General features: G+C 31.2%; 1 protein-coding gene across 1 annotated transcript in view; it reads left to right on the top strand.

The window, feature by feature from the left end:
- LOC132734816 (protein FAM13A-like) overlaps positions 1 to 23,763 on the top strand; it is an 87,397-nt gene that overhangs the window by 45,255 nt on the left and 18,379 nt on the right. The window contains exons 7-18 of the mRNA XM_060721669.1: positions 879 to 983; positions 1,304 to 1,318; positions 6,330 to 6,493; positions 6,937 to 6,990; positions 11,786 to 11,898; positions 12,452 to 12,488; positions 14,993 to 15,113; positions 16,416 to 16,538; positions 17,011 to 17,356; positions 17,696 to 17,831; positions 19,567 to 19,635; positions 20,136 to 20,217. Of these exons, the coding sequence (XP_060577652.1) occupies positions 879 to 983; positions 1,304 to 1,318; positions 6,330 to 6,493; positions 6,937 to 6,990; positions 11,786 to 11,898; positions 12,452 to 12,488; positions 14,993 to 15,113; positions 16,416 to 16,538; positions 17,011 to 17,356; positions 17,696 to 17,831; positions 19,567 to 19,635; positions 20,136 to 20,217 (1,365 nt within the window). The remainder of the gene's footprint in view (positions 1 to 878; positions 984 to 1,303; positions 1,319 to 6,329; positions 6,494 to 6,936; positions 6,991 to 11,785; positions 11,899 to 12,451; positions 12,489 to 14,992; positions 15,114 to 16,415; positions 16,539 to 17,010; positions 17,357 to 17,695; positions 17,832 to 19,566; positions 19,636 to 20,135; positions 20,218 to 23,763) is intronic.

The raw sequence follows: 23,763 nt of genomic DNA, 5'->3' as shown, positions 1-23,763 counted from the left end.
TTTTACCAGACAACTGGTAATATCTCAAAGTGAATGTTTAATAAATAATGTTTTAAGACACTGTAGATTAATTACTAATGACTTCACAGTAAATTGTTTTGTTTGTGGTGAGATAATATTATTATTTTGTAGAATAGAAGCTTTATTTGTCTGACTTGCCATTCATTTAAATAATTCAGGAAAATTTGCAGGTAAACACATAGCAAAAGATAATTATGCTTTAAAAAAAACACACACACAGAAATTAAATTTTCACGATGCAAAAGAGCTGTTTTGCAATGGAAATTTATTACAATGAGGTTAATTGATGAATGTATGTCTGGGTAATAAAATGTGCAAAGCAATTATCCCCCTTAATGTGGTGTGTTAGAAATTAATTACAAAAAAAAATGATCTTCAATTTTTAGAGAAGATTCCCATTTAAGATGTTAAATAGAATTTCTAGTGTTATTGCATTGATAAAATTTTCAAAAGGTTTATGAAATAGCTCAAGATTAAAAAAAATAATTTTATCTTCAGGTCTTTCTCTAACAAATTGTCAAAAGATTTAATATAAACTTAGATTATCTGTTCACCTTTACAATGGGAACTGGTAATCTATCTCCACAAGGCATTTTATCCTAACAGTTCTTTTGAGTTAACGTTTTGGCTATTTCTAGGGAAATAAATTATGAAATTCAGTTTTAACTTGACTTGGTAAATATAGTAGATATAAACTTTTACCTTTGACAAAGCAGTTGGAAAATGGATTAGAAAGCTTTTGTTTATAATCTATCAAAATTTTAATGTCTTCAGATTTTTAAGTCAGATACTCCTTGATATCACAAAGTTTTTTTTCAAGCATTTTGATATTGTTTTGTTCTTACGTACATAACTAGGAGAGGAAAAAGCACAATATAGTCCCGCCCCGACCTCCCCCTCCAAAGTTCACACCAGAGGAGACTGTTGAGGTAAACTCCAAACCCACTCCAGTTCCAAGAAAGGTAAGATAAGCGCTGTGTGGCTTTGGCTCCTCCCCTTTATTTAACATGTATACTAAATGTGGCAGTCTTTGATTAAAATCATCAAATCCTGGGATTTTCTGTCTGAGTTTGCACACACACATTCTTTTGAAAAGTTTTGAAAAACTGAATTTAATGATTCACTAATGATTTTTTTTTAATTTAACTAAATTAAATACAACTATTTATAGTCTTGATTTAACTTCTAATGATATGAGTCATCTGCAGTTTCAATAGAACACTTCTAGACTTTTCGGGGTATCTGGTATTCATTTAATTGTAATTTTGCTTTTATAAATTAGGCATTTCGTGAATCTGTAAGTGTATTTTTGTTTTACTTTTTCAATTTAAGCTTGTAATGTTATAATTTTGATTTGCTGAAAGTAAGAATGCTGATGCTTAGGTTCAGAGTTTGGCTTATTGCAGGATTTATTATTATTTTGTTTAGAGTCTATCTTATCACAGATGTAGCTTTAATAAGCTGTTGCTATATCAGTGAAGCTTGTCAGTATAGTTTGTATGCTGTCTTAGATTCCCCTGCTTTCTGTATAGCATTATCTTTTCTTTGAAATAAAACATCATCTCAAACACATGCACTATTTACATCTTTCTAAACTTTTTTCTCTTGGCTTACAAAGGACAATTGTCAAGCTTGTGTGTTAGTAACAGTTAGACTAAGAATTGAGAATAGTCACAGAAAAGGTGTTTTACAATCCATGAAAATCAACATACATCTTATTACATTTCACATGCACTCAGTTACATAGGTATTGACTTGAACTTTAAATGAATGCTCTAATATTCAGTTATTAGTCCCCTACCGGTTTACCGGAGGGGACTTTAGGTTTACCCTCCGTCCGTCTGTCCGTCCGTCAGTCCGTCCGTCCACAAAACTGGATCCCGCGATAACGCAAAAAGTACTGAAAATATTTTAATGAAACTTGATATATGGATGGATGGCAGTATGGAGATTATGCACGTCTTTTTCTTTTCTTCCTATGTTGAAAATTCTGGTTGCTATGGCAACAAATAGACTGAAAATATGGCAAATTGTACACATAACCTGGATCCAGTGATAACACAAAAAGTACTGAAAATATGTTTATGAAACTTGACATATGGGTAGATGGCAGTATGGAAATAATGCACATCCTTTTCTTATCTTCCTATGTTGAAAATTCTGGTTGCTATGGCAACAAATAGACTGAATTTCAAGATTTCTGATTCTAGTTTTTAAGTTTTTTCACTATAAGTTCTTTATTTCTTAAGGTATTTTCTTCAAACTTTAAATATAAGTTGCTTGTCATCAACCACATCATATGTGACAAGGTTTACAACTCTAGCGCAAAATTTATCAAAATTACCTCCCTTGAACTTAAAATTTTCATGAAAAAAACATTTTTTTTTTAATAACTTCTTTTTCTGAATGTATCTACTTCAAACTTCATATAAATGTTTCTTATTATCACTCAACATTTGTGAGTGTTCAATACTCTACTAAGACTATTTCCAGAATTATGCCCCTTTTGAACTTAGACTTTTTTTTGAGAAATTGGTAATTTTTACTCCAACTTCTTCAATCATGGTAGGATTTTAAAAATATTTTATTTTGATAACAGGGATGTTTAAAAAATAACTTTAGAGTGTCCTTCAGTCCGTCTGTCTGTACATAAAAACTGTTTCCTGTGATCACTTTTAAAGAACTTTTTCAACAAATTTACTTAAAATAGGAACATAAGTGAATGGCCAATGGCCCTTTAGAATGTTGCTTGGGCTCTTACCGGTAGGGGACTTATGGATTGCTTGCAATACTATGATAATTGCTTGTTTATAAAATTGTAACATAGTATTGGCTGTTCATCACTCGCCATTGATTGCATTTCTTTTTGCATTTATTTTGAACTCCTCCGTGATATTTACAATCTGAGCAAAGCAAATTATTAGTTTTCAAGATTTATCCTGTTAATAATACAATAAAGGAATGAAGAATCATTAATTGAATACTTCGAAAAAATGATGTAAGTTTGGATAGGTTACCATAATTCTAATGCTGATGTGTAGCATTTAATACTACAGGATTAGAAAGGAACATCAGTTCCCACGCCTGGTTTGCCCCGTTGTGTGGGGACAGTCCGATAATAAAATCAGGATTAATAAATTTCTAAATTAGTAGTTTGCGCACTAAACTAAAATTAGTAGTTTGGAGACTTATGACTTTCATGACATCCTTGCACTATTCAACGCATTGCCGACTGTGCTTTAGCTTGTTAAATAGGAAAATATGCATGCATAAGAAACTTTTAACTACTTTTCAGTTCCAGGAGGCAGATGTTGCTTAGGAATTTTATGAAGGAATCTCAGACTATAAACTCAATGTGTCTCACAATTATGACAATGTAAAGGTCATCATATAGTACCTAATAACATTGTATGTCTTGCAGTGATATATGTCAAGTTACATCCTAAATCTAGACATTACTTACGTTTATATAACCCAAACTCTGCAGGCTCTGTCTGAACCAGGCAATGGTTTTAATGAACATTTCTTTTTCCTTTTATTTCCTGAGAAAGCCTGATCAGTAATGGTGTCATTAGATCAAACATTAGAACAGAGAAATGTCAATTAATGAAGTTGGGAATGGAAAATGAGATTGCAATTTCCGAGAAAGAATTGGCAGTATACTGTTGAATGTATAATATTAACAGTGGATAATGTAATGATAATTTTATATGGCCATCTTTGGTTATATAGAACAGTATAATTTGTCATCTTTGTGCAGTAACGGGGTTAAGTCTTTCTTAATCTAATAGGAGTTAACCAGTTATTGCACTAAGGTGACAATATAGGGGGTTATTGTTACAGATCTCAGCTAGAGAAAAATGATGCAGACAATTTATTTGTAATTATGTAGGAAATTAATACATTGACTATTATAGAAATGTTGCTGGAATTATTTATAGGAAAAATGGTACTGTTTCAGAATTGATGAACAGTGCAAGTTTGATTTCTGACATATAATTTAATAGAATAATGCTGATAGATTTTGAGGGAGGATAATTATAAAAAAAGTAAAACCATTACAATGCACAGACATTTTTTATGAAGTGGGATTTTTTTATTTATTTTTTTTGGGGGGGGATGCTTTTAGCACAATTCCTATAGTTCTATTCCTATTAACAACTCTGTTCTTATGCAGTTCTTATAAAATTGTCATAAAAATGTAAAAGCAATTTTGATATGCATTCGAAGAACTTACTCTATTATATTTAAAGTAGCACTGTTAGATTAAGCAAAATCAATAGCTCTATTAATCTCTGATTCTCATAACTTAAGGGCATTAATTGAGTGATAATCAAAGAAATTCTTTTATCATACATTACAAATGTTTTAATAAAATTAGATGCAATATTTTGATCATTAAGTCATAATCAAAATATGGAAATGTTACAATATTTATGTATCTTTATTAGAATGTACATGTAATTAATCAGGATGCATGCTTTCTCATCTTAATATATATTATCTTGCTTAGTTTATAAAAAGCTTTTGATATTTAATTTATTTCGCAGAGATGCTGCCAGATTATTTGATACATAAATAAAGTGCATCCTTGTACTTCTGATCCATGTTTGTGTTGTAACAAGTTGTGTGTACTTGATTATTTTGGCAGTGTTTTAAATCATGTGAGAATAATGTTCCAACTGTTAAACACCTGTTGAAGTGTTGCACATACCGCAGATATCGGCATTGTTTGTTGCCAGATATATTTTTTATTTTTGCGCACTTTGGAAAGTTCACCGAGATTCATAGTGTCTACATTCTAGGAATGAACACTGGTAAATCATTTTCAAGGAAGCGTTCTTGGAAATGATATTATTTTCTTTCAATATGGAAGGAGATAACAAGTTTGTCCTTGTAAATTTGCCAATAAGAAAATGTGTTTTGTACAATAAGAAAGCTAATTTCTAGATTATTTTGATGCCGAGGAATAAATATTTTTGTGATATATAGAGGTAGAGAGAGAATCATTAAAGTACAAAATGAATTATAGTAATCTAAAATCTGGAGAAATTTGCTGAAAATCAGTGTAAGAAATTCGGATTTGAATCAACTAGGCTGGTCGGACTACCAGATTGGAATATTCACTAGCCCAAAAGACATTTCACTAGCACAATTCATTTGTTCAAAACAGTTGTTTATATATTGCCTCTGAAAATACAGTAGCCTGATCGGGCTTGTTACTTTGAAAAGTTGGTAGTCAGAGGCTATAGGACTACTGCTAATTTCGAACACTGGAAAATTTATGAAACATTTTGTTGGCTTGTCACTTTACTATGTTTAGGACCAAATTAAGTGAAATGTTGTCTGTTTTAGAAATTTTATTTTGACATTATTTATGGTGCACCTAATAAAGTAGCATGTACTGAAATGTTATATGTATATGTCCTTTTCCATTTCATAAAAATAAATAAATTTAGAAGATGATTTGTACATTACATTCTTTCATTTCAGCTGAAAAATTAAAGCTAAGTGCTTAATCATGGTTTCCTTGCCGTCCAGAATTTTTAACATTGTTAATAATTATTTTATTCTTAATAAATTGCCTTGAAGACGTTAACTAGACTGAACTTGAATTTGACTAGTAAATAAATTGACCTTAAAGGTGAAATTTCTAAAATATACTTAATATTTTGATATAACTGGTTATAACTTTGTTATTTTTAAACCTTGATCTTTAAATGACTGTGACTGTAAAGGTCAAATATGAAATTTAAATCAAATTCTGTGCTAAAAAAATGTTTTCTTTGAAAAACACTTCACTTCCCACACCAATGTGATTGTTGTTGGTATTAAGATCCCCCTGTAGATGTTGACCAGTACTCTTGTTTATTTTCAGCTTTGAAACTTATGTCTGCTTATTATGTTTTGTTTCTTAATCTTATATATTGTAGTAAAGGAAAATATATCATACATTTAAATGATGAATTTATTTAGGCAAAAGAGTCCATGTCTCTGTTAATTTGAAGCACTTGTCTGTCTTTGCTGTAGGTTTAAATCTTGCAAGGGACAAGATGGAATTCTTTCATATAAGGAAATTATTCAGCTAGCTTCGGCAAGTGGTTATACTCTGGTTCCTGTTTGTGCTGAGCACCTGAGAGAAGGTCTGTGTCCACCAGTTAAGTCAGAGAGTCACTAAATGACCGATGTGGCTTAAAATACAATGTACAATCAAAAAAAATAAAATGATAATGTATGAATAATGACTATTGTCTTATAAATATATGAATTAATATAGTTGTCTAATTTAAAGTTTTTGATGATTTCAGAGTAAGATGAAGAGTCAAGACGGGTTCCATGTACCAGATATAGAGGAACCTGACCATAGTGAAAGTTCCATTTCCTCCAAGGGACGTTACTCTCACTCTTACAGTAGTCCTAACTTTAGTGATGATGAAATGACTGGAAGATTATCCCCATTCCATCTAGACAGGTTATATAAGATAATTATTTTTTCCCCATTATTCCCCATTATGTTTATCCCTATAGTCACTGACGTAAACCCATTTGTAACCATATCAAAAGCGATTTTGTAGTAACCACTTGTTCCTAAGTTTCCAAAATATGAAGCTTGTATATATTGGATATTGGTTTACTTCTACTCTGTAATGTTCAGTTTTTAGCAAGGGAAATTACTCCTCTTGCTATTCCTATAAACATTATCTCCCTTTATCAAGATAAAAGTATCGGAAACATATATTATTTGATTTTTGTTTTATTTATAATTTGAAGGATCAATAGCTTTAAATTCTGAATTTCAGTCCCTGTCCAATTTAAGTAACATTTAAGTGAAATAATTTAATTGAAATCCATTTTACATTATATTTGATGTTATGATATATAATGGACTGATAATATTTGATGTTTTAATTACAGTGACAGTGGTTTCAGTTTAGTGGAGTCCCCAGTGCCATCTGCACGAACCTCAGAGTGAGTATGAGTTTTATATTTGTAAAGTAATGGTGTTGTAACAGGCATGTGCAATGTTTTAATGTGTCAGTATCGTGCTTATATTAGATTTGATTTTATTTTAGTCCTACTCTTTGTTGAATCATTTCAAACTTTATTTGATTATAAGGCGGATACTGTAGGCTTTGGGTTTTGGTCATTTTGCTGAATTTCTGACTTGGTTATTTCTTGAGGAATTTTGGAGGATTGTTTTCAGCCTAATTATAACAATAAAATGTAGCTAAAGTTTAGATTTTCCTTGTTAATTTCTGCGGCAAAAAATAAATCTAGTTTTTATGAAAATTTCAAAAATATTTTACGTTTAAATACCAAGATTAGGCAGATGTGTAGGCAGATCTTGGTCTGCACTGGTCACATGGGTATGTGCAGCATAGAGATTGAATTAAGGTTGAATTATATAGATATTCAAAATGTGTCATAGAACTAATACAAGAGCTTTAAATAGTTTGGAAAACAAATTGCATGATTTTGCCTTGTTGTCAAATTGGTGTTTTACTGGGATGTTGTCACTACAGTATCTTGGCTTAGATGTTTGAGTCATCATAGTATTATGGAGAATGACCCCTTGTGACTCAGGGGTTGCGTTTAAGTGTTGAGGCATCAGAATTGCAGCCATCGTTTCTCCCTGCGTGATAGTAAGAGGCCTTTTAATGGGTTTGAATTACTGGAGTCTAAGCATCTCTTAGCTCCAACTGGTATGTTGGTTTTGACCATTGGTGTTGCCTTAACTTTGTTACACTCAAGGTTTAAGCCAAAATCATCTTTCCTGTTTTGGCGCCATATGACCTAAATTGTGTTGGTGTACTGTAAAACAAAACAAAACAAATAAGGTAAATGACTTCAAAATATCATCCCTTGTCCGAGAATTTCTCAATGATCTCTAGGTTGTATCCTATTTTGTGCTTTTGGACATTGCATGATTGTTTTTATATTTTTTGAGTTTAATAACCTAGTTACAAACATCTTTAAATGACATACATACTGGTTATCATTATATAAATAAATTCGCTATGTATATATAGATACAGAATCTGCTTTTGGCAGATTTATATAATATGAGGAGCTCTGCTTCTATATTTGGTCATTTTAACCTTATGTGGTGAAGGAAGGCTATCCCACAAATATTTTAGTCAAATTTGAGAGGCAAAGATATATACATATTTAATTACTATTTGATGAATTAATATATTTACTAAACAATAATGATATGGTCATAAGAGATGAAATGTCCAGATTTTGTCAGGAGTATATCTTCTACATGCATAGATTGATTTTAACATTACTTGATACAAATATTCAAAACATAGCACACATGAACCAGGTCTCTAGGTTTCAGAAAGAAAAGCGTATCCATAACAAACTTCTCCATATATGGAATTTTAATGTTAACTTTGCATAAATGTTTACCAGTGTTGGCCAATGTTGCCCACAAAAGCCAGGTTGAGGTCACAGATAATGATCAAATGTCACATAAGAAATATGAAAATATGTATATGGGCAATTCTGTAGTCTTGAAAAGGGGGATTTCTTCACAAACGCTCACAGTCAATATATTTAGTAATGTTAACATAACAAGGTCAATATATGCTTGAGATCTTAGTATTACTTGACACAGATGTTCACCATCAAAAAGCAGGTCAAAGGTCAAGGTCACATTTCAGAGGTCAATAGGAAACACTTGTTGATATTGAAACTTCTACATAACGATTTTTATATAAATTGGCAGGGGTATCCATGGCCAAGTTGTAAAGGTTGTTGACTTCAAACCACTTGCCCCTCACCACTTTTGGTTGAAACCTGCCTGTGACTTAAAGAATTTTTATCCAGCTAGCTTACAGAATGCTCTCAAATAATGAATGTAGGGACACCTGCACCAGAAAAGCTGGAAAGTCACCATTATTATGACCTTTACAATGTTGGTGTGATAACAAACAATAATTATAAATTTCAAAATGTTTAACATTAGCATAGTTGTGTGCAAAATTCAGGTCCCTTTTGCCAAGTTCAAGGACACATGCAGAGGTCCAAGGTTAGATAAGAAAATTAAGTTGATCATTCAGTCATCATGAATTATGGAATTTTACGGTGCATGTTCATCAGTATGAGACTGACTGTTCATGCATTTTTTTATGTGTAGAGAAATGCGCTTCTCCCTGCATCTATAGACTGACAAAACAATGGAACGTGGGGCATCTGTGTCCTAGTTTAGCTCAGTTTGACATTTCGTGCAAATCTATTTATGATAACTGTAAACATTGAAATGGTCCTAAAAATAAGAAATAAAAAATATGTGTTTACATAATCATGTCTGGTAAACTTAAAAAACAAATTGAATTCCAACAATGATAATGTCATTGGGTTCCATGATTTTTGAATTAGGTTAGAATAATAACACACAAATATTTCATTTATTTGGAAATACTCCAACATTTTGTTATTTAATTTCATAAAAATTGCCAATTAACCATTATAGAAACATGATCTCTCTACAGTTTGTTTAAAATATTTTGTTTACTTTTATTAAGCAGTGTAAGTGCATGTGATTCAGTGTTTAGCAAAGTTTATTGATTGATATATTACCTTTATCAACCACAAATATTTTTGCTGGATGTATTTTATATGGTTTACCGCACCCATTGTCAGTTCTATATATAGAAACAGGAATGTAGCAGGAGTTGTACATGAGTCTGTTCTATTTTTAGAATTGTGAAATCTGCTTTTAGGATTACATCACTTTCTACTTTTAACCAATAAAGGTCATGCTAGTGTTGCTAAACATGTGAATTGGGAGAAGTAAAGTGATCAGAAACATTGTAGCAAAAGAACTTTATGTGAATGGATTACTACTCAGTTATGAGTTGATGAACATTTTAATGTAAATGGTTTTGCTGATTCAACAAAATTATTATTGGATAGATGGGGAATATTGTAGAGATAATAACAATGAGGCTTGCAGAGTTTATGAATTGGTATGAATTACATGTAATATTGTATGCTCTTAAATTGTTATGTATATGTTGAAGCATATTGAAAAAAAAAAAATTGAGTATTAATTATTTATTTATTTATTTTTTATTTTTTGCAAAAGAGCATTTTAAAAAAGATTTTTTAATGTGCACATGCATATTTTATAAATTATGCGATTATGAAAATTACATATCTGATTTGTTGTCTTGTCATATTTTATTTATTTTAACAGAATAATAAAAAGAGATACTTAAAGTTATTGACGTGTGCTTAGTTTTGTTTGTTTGTTTTTTATAAAGAATCAGTTTTTCATTTTTTTTTTTTTTTTTTTTTTGAAAAAAGTCACCTTTAAAAATGTCAGTAGTATGATGTACTGTGATAGATTGCAATATTTTACCTACATTTTCATATAATTTATATAATGACTTAATAAAGATGTTTATTTTTAGGAGACTTCAGTATTTTAATAGACAGTTTTGTGTCTAGGCTGTGTGATAATGATTAAAGCTTTCTGGTGTTTTATAGACAGAATCCGTAATTCTCTCTGATTTAGTTAGGTGTCGTCTGCTTTACACATTGATATATACTGATGTCGTCTGCTGTCTGAAAATATATATATAGTTATACAAGTGCTGCGCATGTGATGCATATTAATTTCTATCATCTAGATTGCTAATTATGATATCATTGTTATCGTTTTCCCGTTTTGGAATAGTAAAAATAGTGATAAATTCTTTTCCTTGTATGGCGTAAGGATGGATTTGGAAGATGTAGAAGGGTTTTGTTGAATTTTAACTTCTTTATTTTTTTTTTTTTGTTTAAGTTGGTTGTCTATGGCTATATAATTGTGTATACATAAATATTAAGCCTAGACGTCAATATGATGAACTTATTTAGAAAATTGTTAAATGTTGAAATTATAACTCAAAAGTACCAGCGGGTCTTTTTATTTATTTATTTTCTTTAAAAAAAAGTTCTGGAACAAGTCGACTTATATTTGCAGATTGTTATTGAACATGACAAAAATTTTGTTCATTTGATATTTTATAAGAATTTATTTATAGCTGGCAGCTGCAGTAGTGAGAACTATATACAAGTACATTGTTTTATAAAGAATTTAAAGTTCTGTATTGCCCTTTCTTGGAAAAGGTCATTAGAACAGTAGAACTTATACATCTGGCATATTGAGTTGAATGTTCAGCTGTGACCAAATAATTGTAATCTTGGCTAACATAAAGCCTTTAATTGATATCTGAATACAACATCTGAGATCAAACATGTTTTTAAATTTCCAACCTATTCCATATTTGCCAATATCAGACAGGAAAATTATATAATTTTAAAAGATGTAATAAGATGTAATAGCTGAATCGTGAATGAGAGATAATTACTGGGTTTCACATTGCCCTTTGATACTGAGTTATTGCCTTCTCAACTACATAACAGTTTTGATCCAGTTGAAATATTGAAATACTGATATAATTGTAGTAATCCGAATATATTTGACATACAGACAAGATGAATATAACATCGTAAATGAACTTGTTCATGTTTCGATCCGTACAAAATCATTTATCATTATTTGGAAAAGTTTCAAAATATTTATTGATTGAATAGTCGAACAGTGCAGACCATGGGCAGTCGGCACTGGTCACTTTGGTAGAATCTGTTGCCACCGGCAGGAAGATTTGAATTAACAATCAAAAAATTAGACTGGTAGTAAAATTTACTGAAGAACAAATCATAAGACTATACTTTTATTTTATTGAAAGAAATTTTTTTTTTTCAGGTTTGTGGATAAAGCCATAAAAGCAACTGTGATAGGGCATTTATTTGGTGATGAGTCGTCGCTGCTTAATGCTAGTATAGATACAACCATTAGAGAGGACCAGTCAGAATCAGGTATGGCGTTATTGCTTTAACCCTATAACTGGCTCAATATTTTTAATGGATTTATCCATCGTCAGTGGTATATCGGTGTATAAAAGTCTCTCAAATTTGAAAATATTATTATTAATCTATTTTTAACCCACAGACACATTGTCTAATATTGTTCAGATATATAATGGAAACATAGAAGTTTCCAGTGTGTAGAGTGTAAGTTATGATGTATAGGAACATATTTGTTTATGACGAATATTGCTGTATAAGTGATATTGGGAAATTATCATCACTTAAATTCCTCTCTGCAATATTCAAATATTTCCTTGAGGTCTGGCTGACTCATTGCTGTGTTTCAGCAATTATCATCACGTTAATGCATAACGAGTTAATCCTATTAAATTATATATGGAGTTAACCCATTACTGCACTAAAATGATGTTATTTTCTCCATCTTACTTTCAGTTTTAATTCTCTGTATTGAGACATAACTGTTTGAGTATATTGAGTTGGCTTTTGTAAGATATTAATCTGGTAGTTGTATTGAAATGACAATATATTTTTATATTTTCAGCTGATGTGCAGAGTAATAACCAGAATGATCTCGAAAGGTGAGGCCAAAAGTTTCACTCTATTTTTATTATGGACCTCTGAGTTTGATTAGTTTTAGTTTAATCTCACAGTTTCCTCTAATGAAACACTTTACCACAATTACTTTAAGGTGTGATTCTTCAAAAAGAATGCTTAAATTTTATATTTTAGGAAGGTTATATTTTGTCTGCTAGTAGTAGTTCCATGGTTTACTTTCTCCATTCCCAACCTGACCAAATAAAGACAAAAGTAGATGTACACTTATAATTGATTTTGAGATATCAGAGGTTAAAAAGTTTTTATAAGTTCAACGACTACTTAAAGGCCAGTTGAGCCCCTGATATGCTTTCATTTTTGTTTCACAAAAACTTTATTTTTGGAATTATGTTACAGTTATCCAAACTTACTCATTGGCCATGTAAATCTTTTGCTTCTTTTTCTCTGTTGGCAATTGGTATAATTATAGTGAATTAGTATCTTGTATCAAAGTCATGATATTATTTCATTTACATTTTGCTACCTTTTATGACACATTATTGCACATTCAGTGCAACTGTCTTCAGTTGTTTAACATTGAACATGCTGTAAACTTGTTATTTAATCATTATTAAACACATGTTTGACCTTTCGAAAGGATTAAAAAAAAATATACATGTACTAATTTTCTGAGGCATAATGTGCCTTTAAGAAAGAGTAGTTACCAAGCAGTAGACAAGACACAAATGTCAATAAATTGCAGGTACACAGTTTTTTAAAAACATCTTCTCTCTTTGGGTGATCATTATACCCCCGCACAACAAAGTTGTAAGGGGGGTATACTGGAATCAGCTTGTCCGGCCGTCTGTCGGTTTTTTCTTGTCCGCCCAATAACTTAAGATTCCTTTGACCCTTAGTCTTCATATTTGGCATGGAGGTTAGTCATGATTAGTAGATGACCCCAATTGATTTTGAGGTCACTAGGTCAAAGGTCAAGGTCACAGGGGCCGTGAAAAAAAAAGCTTGTCCGCCCAATAACTAAAGATTCCTTTGACCTACAGTCGTCATATTTGGCATGGAGGTTAGTCATGATTAGTAGATGACCCCTATTGATTTTGAGGTCACCAGGTCAAAGGTCAAGGTCACAGGGGCCTTGACTTCAAAAAGCTTGTCCGCCCAATAACTTAAGATTCCTTTGACCCACAGTCTTCATTATTTTTGGCATGGCATGGAGGTTAGTCATGATTAGTAGATGACCCCTATTGACTTTGAGGTCAAAGGTCAAGGTCACAGGGGCCTTGACTTCAAAAAGCTTGTCCGCCCAATAACTTAAGATTCCTTTGACCCACAGTCTTCATATTTGGCATGGAGGTTAGTCATGATTAGTAGATGACCCCTATTGACTTTGAGGTCACCAGGTTAAAGGTCAAGGTCACAGGGGCCTTGACTTCAAAAAAGCTTTTCCGCCCTATTACTTAAGATTCCTTTGACCCACAGTCTTCATATTTGGCATGGAGGTTAGTCATGATTAGTAGATGACCCCTATTGATTTTGAGGTCACCAGGTCAAAGGTCAAGGTCACAGGGGCCTTGACTTCAAAAAGCTTGTCCGCCCAATAACTTAAGATTCCTTTGACCCACAGTCTTCATATTTGGAATGGAGGTTAGTCATGATTAGTAGATGACCCCTATTGATTTTGAGGTCACCAGGTCAAAGGTCACAGGGACTTTGACTTCAAAAAGTTTGTCTGCCCAATAACTTTAGATTCCTTTGACCCACAGTCTTCATATTTGGCATGGATGTTGATCATGATTAGTAGATGACCCCTTTTGATTTTGAGGTCACTGGATCAAAGGTCAAGGTCATAGGGACTTTGACTTCAAAAAGTTTGTCCACCCATTAACTTAAGATTCCTTTGACCCCACAGTCTTCATATTTGGCATGGATGTTGATCATGACTATAAGATGACCCCTATTGATTTTGAGGTCACTGGGTCAAAGGTCAAGGTCACAGGGACCTTGACAAAAAAAAAGCTTTTCTTCTCAATTGCTAAAGAATGTCCTGTCCGCAATGTATTGATTTTGACATTTTCACATTTGAAGCATGTAGAATACATAACTTAGAAATTGCACGGGCCTTAAGTAATCAGATTTGGAAAGGGAGGTTGCTTTGAGCTTTTAAAGGGCCATGTTGATTTTGAAAATGGTATCCCTGGGGTATTCCCCGCCAGGGAAAGTCCCAGTTTTAGTTGGAACAAATTTTTCAAAACTAAAAGATACAAGTTTTACTTTTATACTTTTTTTTTGTTTAAGTTTTGTTTTTTTTCCTAAAAAAATTCTACATTTATTTTTAGCGTTGAAGAAAGTTTTTTTAAGCGCTTTTGTTAGAAAAAAATTTTATATTTTGTCAAAATAAAGTTTCCTTATCAGAAAAAAAATTTTAAACCCTGCAATTTTTTTGTTGCAGAATGCCCCATTAAATTTCACAAAGATTTCTAAATTTAATTTCAGTTATGTTAAAATTTACGGGGTTTTAAAAAAAATCAAGGGAAAATTTTCCCAAGACTTTAAATAACCAGGACAATGACGTTTTAAATAAACCAGCTAGGCAGAGACCGAAGTCTAAGGCATTTGAAATGTTTGAGAATAAGGGCATTATAATAACTCAGGTAATGTTTACAATACATCATTATATATAAGTAAGGTATGTTTTAATGTAGGGTTTTTCATTTAAGGGGACATCACCATTGGAAACATGCTAAAGCAAAAAATTTAACTTTTCTTCATCTTAAAAAAAAATATTGAAAGATTAACTCAACATAGAGTTTCAGTATTTGAATCTACACTATCAGCGCAAGAAGGGAAGTAATTTGATTAAAAAGATGAAAGATTTTCTGGTTATAAAAACAACAACAAATAGTAAACAATATTTATCATCGTGACGAGGAAGAATATGTAGATGGTTAGTGGAAACTGAAAATGTGAGAATAAATTTGGTAGTGTTAAGTAAAAAAATGGAAACTTTAGTAACAGAAATTTGTGGGAAAAACTCCTTAAAAATTGTAAATGATCTACTTTTAGAACCCCAAAATTTACGGGGAATAAGCATAAAAAAAAAATTACTAAAAATACTGTAAAAAAAGTAAAAGTTATTTTATTTTAAATTTTCCTTAAGCATACTGCAGGCAAAAAACAAAATTTTTTAAAAGATTCTCATTTTTTAATTTTTATAAAAAAACCCTTTAAAACCCTTTGATGATTTGTTTTAAAATTTTCAGTAAAAATTTCTTTTTTTTTTAAAAGTTTGACTTTCTAAAAAGGGTTTTCCTTTTAAAGGGGATTAAATTTTCCCCAATTTAACCCCAAGAATTTTCCCCACCCCATATTCTTGTCCCAATTTATAATAATTTTTCCCAAAAAGGAAGTTTAAATGATTAAAATTAATAAACTTTATTTTATTGATTTTTTGTAGAGGTATCAATAGCTTAGTCCATATAAGGCAACAAAGTGCTGCATGTTATATTAATTGGTATTTAATTGGTATATACATGTACTTTGAGTCATCTGACACCACATTATCTTTTGATTGGACAATTTTCCCCCTTTTTAACCTGAAATAGAAGTAAATGATCACTGGAATTTAATAAACATTTGCTGTTTTTATATATAACTTAATGTGAACTATTTCAGTAAATTGACATCTATTAGATTAAAAGTATAATAAAGATAAATAGATAGGAAATTGAGCTTGATTTAGACTATTGAATATTTGGAAACAAGTTTATTAAATTGATATAAATTTGAACTTATCATTCACAATTAGCATTGATTGTTTTAACTTTGATTATGGGGAAATAGATTATCTCAAGGTAATGTGTGATTTCAACAGAGGCTGATCTTAACATTGAAATTGAGAATAAGTGCATGTGTTCTAAGCTTAATAAGGGTCCAACCTAAATTTTCACCTATAGATGCCGCATAATGTCAGTGCAGAAGTAAATCATGATGAGAGTGAAGAAGAAGAAGAAGAAGAGTTTGTTAAAGAACAACAAGGATTTGAAAAAATTAGAAGAACTTCAGATCCACTACAAAATGTAGGTGTTGTTATGATAAGAATGGTTAAATTTTTGAACTTGTTTGATTATATCTTATATATAGTTACAGTATAGGTACTGTTTTCTCACAGTATATCTATTTCTTGATTAAATCATTTGTGTATGTTGTCATATTATGAATATCTTTCCTAAATTTGATTATGATATTTATCTTTTTGACAAACCAATTCTGTATTGCAATTTCCATTTGGTTGTGAATGATTTAGCCATAGGAAAGTACGTAGTTACCAAGTGCCTTTGCAGGTTCAGAAAGAGCATCCAGAACCAGTCCTTAATTGACTTCATTCACAAATAGTTGAAGCTTACTTATACATGTTAGTCAGCTTGTTGAAAAGAACTTACCATTGCAACATATGTATTTTATTGTTATTCAATTTGTGTAGTTTATATATTTTCAGTGAGTAAAATCTAGATTGATCTCTCATTAAAATGACTTGTATATCAATTTTAGTTTAAGAAACCAGCTGGTCCTCCAAATCGTCGTTCGCCAAGCAGAAAATTACGGAGAAATTCCATGGAAACTGATGAAGAAATAATGGATCAACAAGAGGACCATGAAAAGATACCTAACGGTACCCTGAAACAGAATGGAGTTATTGGTGCACCCAAACCACGGGAACGTAGAGATGGAGAATTGAACCAGAACGATGCAAGAGAGCGTATAGCGTTTCTTGATATTCGCCAAGAGGCTTCTAATAAAGCCAATGCTTCGCCTGATAAGTCACCATTGCTGGGCGCCAAGCCATTCGTCCCTCCACTTGACTTCTCAACATTACATGAAAATATTGGCGGTCAAGGTAAGATTGAATTTATTGAATATGATAAATAATGTAATAATTTTTTTTTCGTATTTTTGTGATGCCAAAATTTTTCTAAAATGTATATAAAAGATAAAAGTTTTTTTTTTTATCATTATATAAGTATAAATAATAGAAAATTGAATAATATAATTATTCAAAACTGAATAAAAATCCCATACAAATTTATCTACACAACCGTTTAATTTTGTGTGTTGTTGAGAATATGTTGAGCTGTTGGTATTCAGATTTCTTGGTTTAGATATGAAAGGTCATAAAAACATTTTCTGTTGATTAAATTTTATGATATGTATATTTTATGATAAGTATATTTTTTAGCACCAATACCGGCCCAGAAGGCTCAGTCTGTATCGTACCAGCGTGCTTCAGTGAGCCCTCACTCGCCATTTGAGGACGAGGATAAAGAACAAGAGTCACCCTCTCCTCACTCCAGCAAGATTAAACGGAAAGCTGGGTACGATACATTTATTTAACAATATACATTTCTAAATAATTTTCTATGTGCCAAAGTTTGTGAACTTTTGTGACCTTTCCACAAAGATGAATCATTGTGGCCAACACTTTGTTAAATGATAATATAGATTTGTCAGAATGGTCATGAGCTTAAAGATAAAATAATTCTTTCAGGGATAATGGTTTTTCATTATGGGAAAGGCCAGGAAACGGATATTTTCTTAGAAAGTTCATAAACTAAAAGCATTTAAGAAATATTTGTTTCTGGTGCAAAGAATATATGATTTCACTGTAACATGCTTAAATTGAATTTTGTGCACCACCTTTGCTATTCTTTCTAAATAATCCATTTATATGGCCTAAAGAAAGATTCCTTTCCATCAGGCATCTTTAAACACATATTTTAGTAATGGCAGAATGCACAAATCGTGTTTTTGATGATAATTTGTAAAATTCAGGACAGTGGTTCTACCGATTTGCAGCTTGTGCAAGAAACAATGCAAAAAAGGGACATTGTAGGGACTTCCTCCACCATTGAATACATGGAAGTTGCCTACTTTAATTAAATATATATAAAATCTGTTCAGAATACCTGTCAGTGTTTTCCCGACAGTTATCTTTATTTAGGCCTACATGCATGTGATTTTAATTGTTAATAGTGTGTGTGTTTATATATAATCTTGGGTAAGGTTTATATTATATTATAATTATATACATATAATCTGGAGAAAAATCTGTCTTTATACTATAATGAAACTTTACTTCATTTCTAGCTTTAGTGTGTCAAATTTTAAATTATTCTCAATTTAACATACATGTACATTATAGATATACCAGCATTACGATGGCTTTAATACAAATGTTTCCTCATGCATGTTTCAAATACATTAGTAATTAAGACATCTGAATAAAATCTTGTCAAATAATCGTATTTATTTTACAGCTACACATTCCTACTTCTTTGATAAAGTTATTTTTCTGTTAAAAAACTACTGTATGTGGAATATAGGTATGATGCCATATGTGGGTTCCTTAATGTAACATGTCCAAGGTCATGACCTTAACATTCAGCAATATCAAAAATATACTTTTGTGAACAGTGTCGGTTTTTATCTAGAACAATTAATGCAAGATATGACTTATATAAGACTTTTGAGTAATGTATGATTGTATTTTATAAAAATTGAACAGAACTTGGATCACATATGAAAAAAAATAAGAGAAAATATTAAATGCTTACTTGATTTACACATGGTTTAATCTGAAGAAATAAATGAAGTGTAAACCTTGTTAAGTTGAATATTTCATTAATGAATATTAAAGCCATTGAAAATAAAAAGTCTGATAAAGATTTGCACTTAACCATAGAGGTGTAATGAAATTAGGCGTATGTATACATAAAAATGACTGGTACACATGTAAATTATAATTTTGTAACAGTTGAACACAGAACTATTGTTTTTAATTGGACTTCAAGAAAATAAATGGAAATGAAATAATACAATAATGAACCCTTTCTATGTTTAGAAACTACAGTAGTCTTTCATTTTACATAAGAATTTGCTTAATTTTACACAGGTTGTTTTTGCATGATAGTTAATGCTTTATGCCTAACTTTTTGGAAGAATACACATTCACATGATTCATTCACACAAAATTCATTTGGGAATTATTATTTTACTAATTCAGATTTTTTCTTCTCACAAATGTTTTTGGTTTTTGCAATGTTATTACAGCACTGCTGTGGAAGATGAGGATTTACCTCCCTTTTCTCAAGTGGATCAGGACCAATACAAAATGCACAGGTTGGTCACATGATCAGGTCAGCTGATCACACAAATCAACCAATCATATTGTAGCAAGGCACCTTTCATTATTTCATTCCTCAGTTGCAAATATTTTGCATGAGTCTTGAAATTATTTTAAGCTTATTTTTTATGATTTTATTTAGATAGTTTGCTATGTTTTTCTGCCACTTTGCTTTGTGTAGTACTTTTAAAAAGATAAAAAAAATTAATTTTTCAGTTTTGATATTTGATTGATGAGATAAATTTCACATTTAAATTTCAAATCTTAGTTTTATCATTTAAAAAGAATATATTTTTGAAATTGTTCAAGACTTTTTGAAATGCATGTAGCAAAAAGCATCAAGAAATGAGCTTCATTTAAAATAATATATGCACTCTACATTTGATTAGGTTTCTTTCCATCTGTTTTAATTTAGAAAATTTCACATCAAAAGAAGTTTTATAGCAAATTAATTTGATTGATTAACCTTATATTATCATATTATCCTTTCCTTCAGTTCATTCTGTTTTGTTTCTCCCAACCTTTATTTGACACCTATGTTGGCATATTTCCTTGCCTTTAACCTTCCTTCTGTGTTGGTAAATGGGACTTACATGTAATCGTAACAACAATAATAGCCCATGGTTTGCTTTTTTGGTAGTGTTGTGTACTTGTTATGTGTTTTTGTGTCAGTGTATTATATGTTTTGATAACATTTAACATTATTTACTGGTTTTCCCCTTTTTACTAAATGAAAACCTTTTCACCTTTTTGGGTATTTGGGTTAAAAAAGTTTGAAACTTTTTAAATAGCATTTTTTTTCAGTACTTTTTTTTACACCTGAAAAAATGGTGAAAACTTTGTTTTTGTTTTTTTTGTCGTTCTTTCCACTTTTTGCAATTTCATGTCTGGTCGTTTTCTTTGAAAAACATTAAAAGGGAAATAGAAAATTTTGTCTCAAAATTTTAACCAAAATGAAAAAATTTTCAGGTGCAGTTTGACCTTTCTGAGTAAGGGGGTTCACTTTTTATCATTTCCCAGCCCCTTGGACCCCACGCTTTCGGGTAATTAAGGATAGGAAAAAAACAATTATCTTTGGGGAAAAATCCCTATGCCTCTAAAATTTGGAAATTAGTTTTGCCTAGAAGACCTCTATCTAAATTTTTTGGGGAAATTTTTTTGGGGTCTTTTCCCCAAAAGAAAGATTTTTTTTTGATTTTAAATTCCAAAAAAAATTTTTTATTTAAAGGCGATATTTGAGTGCTCTTTTTTATTGACTGTAAAAATGTTTTTTGTTTTTTTCCCTCTTAATGTTTTTCAAAGGCCTTAAGAGAAGTTGACTTTTAATTAAATTTTTTTAAAACAGGTTTTTTTACCTTACACCCCCTTGATTAATTTTTAAAATAAACAGAAATTTGCATAAAGTAACCCCCTCCCCCCCCCCTTTCTGTTTTTAACTTCCCCAGTGCCCCTACAGTCATCTTTTCCCCAAACCCCTTGTAAAACAAAAAATTATTTTTCATTTTTTTTCCCAATCCAATAGGCTTTATGAATGGTACATTTAGAAAGAATCTGTTATTAGCATTTTACTAGCTTTGTTAATGAAAGGCCCCTGTTTGCTTGCTTAGCTGAATTTGGGAGACTATTAATTCCATTTAGTAATCCAGGAGTTGCTACGATTCTTTGTTATTATCCAGGGAAAGGGGCGGTTCTCGTTTGGATACCCCACCTTTGATATGACAAAATAAATTTAAAAACTAGAAAGAAGAAATGATCACCAAAAAACAAGGCCAAAATCAGACAAACATGCAATTTTTTTTAAATTTTGGAGCCTCCTAAATTTTTGATAAATTTTTTTATGAAAAAACCTTTTAAAGTAAAAAACCTTGGGACAGTTAAGCAGGGCATACCCATTAACACTGCCTGAAAGTGGGGGGGGGGGGGACCCGTAGTTTTTAAAAGCATGGAAAAAAAATACTGGGCCCCAACAAAGAGTACAATCTGCATTGGATAGAAACTGCTGAATCAGCTCTTTTATGTCAAGGACATTGACATTGCTATTACTCAGTTTCTTCTCCTTTGTTGTCCTTTAATTGCCCTTTAAAATTTTCCAAATTAATTTTCTCTTTTAAAAAAGTTTCATTGGGGTTTTATCATTTAAATTTAACTGGGGTGACAATTTTTAGTGAATCATATTTATGTTTATCTGAGCTGTTTAAATGAAAAAAAAAAACTTTTTAAATTAGAAATCTCCAGATTCACTACATTTGTATTGTTTACAAATTTAAAAAAATTGTCCCTTTTTCAACCCCCTGCCAGTAAATTACTATGCCAAAATGGAATTTTTTTACCAGCTTTTGTTTTAAAAACCAAAAAATGCTTAAAAAAAGATTTTCCCAAAACAGTTTTTTTCATGTTAAAGTTTAGTGGGGGCAAAAGAAAATTTCAATCAATCCCCAAATTTTACTTGCCTCTGACTTGGTCGGAAGCGAAAAGTTGAATGGGACATATTCATTTTTTCAAGACAAAATTGTCTAGCCAGATTTTCTATTTTCTATCTTGTTGTCATATTTTTGCTGTTTAATTTTTAAATGTTAAACTAAGTTCTAGGGACTTTGGGAGCTCTATATTATTTTGTGTCATTTTTTAAAATCTTATAAAGCTTATGCACAAAATATATTTTCCACAGTAAAAGAATTGAAACATTTGCAGTTTTTTTACAGATTTGAGTTACCAATCATATAAATTTAAAAAAAAACCGAAATTGTACTACCCGCAAATGGGAAAAGTTTAAAAGATATCAATATGTTTTTAAGAAATCCCCCTTTAAATTTAAAAAAAAAACAAGTAATTGTGTAAAACATCAGAATCAAAAATTTTGAAAAAAATTTGTTTAGTTTTCCCTAAAATTTATATTTTTTGCTCACCTGTTTACAAAGTGAAGGGGGAGCTTTTTTTGATCGCTTTTTTTTCCCCCGGGGTCCGTTCCCCTGCCCCTCCCGTTTCCTTTTCCCTCCGTTTCCGGGAAAACTTTTACTTTAAATGACACTCCTCAAAAAACCCCTAAACCAATTTCATCCAAAATTTACAGGAATTTTCTTTGGGGGTCACCTTTAAAAATTGTTCAAAGAATTTTAATTTCCCTGCAAAAAAACTGGTTGCCATGGGAACCGGGAAAAAAAAATTTTAAAATCTTCTTTTAAAAAAACCTAAAAGCTTTGAGCTTAATTTTTTAGCAGAAAATTTCTAGTGGGGTGGGCCCACCAAAATTTTTTCAAAAAAAAACCCCGGGTTTAAAAAATTTGGGCCCCCCCCCGGGGGGGCATTTATTTTTTCCCCTTATTTCATATAAGTAAAAAAATTAAAAAAAATCTTTTTTTAAAAAACCCCCAAAACTAGAGCTAAAATAAATTTTGCATGAAACTTTTTAATGGTGTCTTTCCAAGTTTTTTCAAATAAAAGCCCTAGGAAAAAATTTCCCCGGGCCCCGGGGGGCATTTATTTTCCCTATAAAGCATTTTAGTAAAAAATTAAAAAACTTCCCTTTTTAAAAAACTCAAAGAGTAGAGCTTGAATTTGGCAAAGAAACATTTTCTATTTTGTGTCTACCCAAGTTTGTTCAAATAAAAAAGCCCTGGGGTGAAAATTGGCCCCGCCCGGGGGGGTCATTGATTTTCCCTATTATGCATATAGTTAAAAAACTTAAAAAATCTTTCTTTTAAAGAACTCAAAGATCTATGGCTAAGATATTGAGCATCAAACATGTTCTAATAGGTGTCTTACCAAGTTTGTTCAAATACAAGCCCAGGGTCAAAATTGGCCCCGCCCCGGGGGTCAAAATTGATTTTCTTTATATGTGTTTAGCAAAACTTTAAAATTTCTTTTGAAAAAACCCAAATAGCTAGAGTCGAGTTTTAATATTAACATGAAAAAATCTTCTAGTAAGTGTCTACAAAGTTTGTTTCCCAAATTTAAAAAACCCTGGGGTCAAAAACTGGCCGCTGCCCCAGGGGTGCATTGTTTTAAGCTATTATGTGTATAGTAAAAACTTTAAAAAAATCTTCTTTTAAAAAGCCCCAATGAGCTAAGTTTAAAAAGTTAAACATTAAACATCTTCTATGGGGTCTACCAAGTTTTGCAAATAA

This window comes from Ruditapes philippinarum, unplaced genomic scaffold (genome assembly GCF_026571515.1).
Source record: "Ruditapes philippinarum isolate M1 unplaced genomic scaffold, ASM2657151v2 ctg39_1_1_1_1, whole genome shotgun sequence".
In the NCBI taxonomy this organism is placed as follows: Eukaryota; Metazoa; Mollusca; class Bivalvia; order Venerida; family Veneridae; genus Ruditapes; species Ruditapes philippinarum.
Note: the sequence above shows the minus strand (reverse complement) of the source record. Positions and strands in the feature narration are given on the sequence as shown.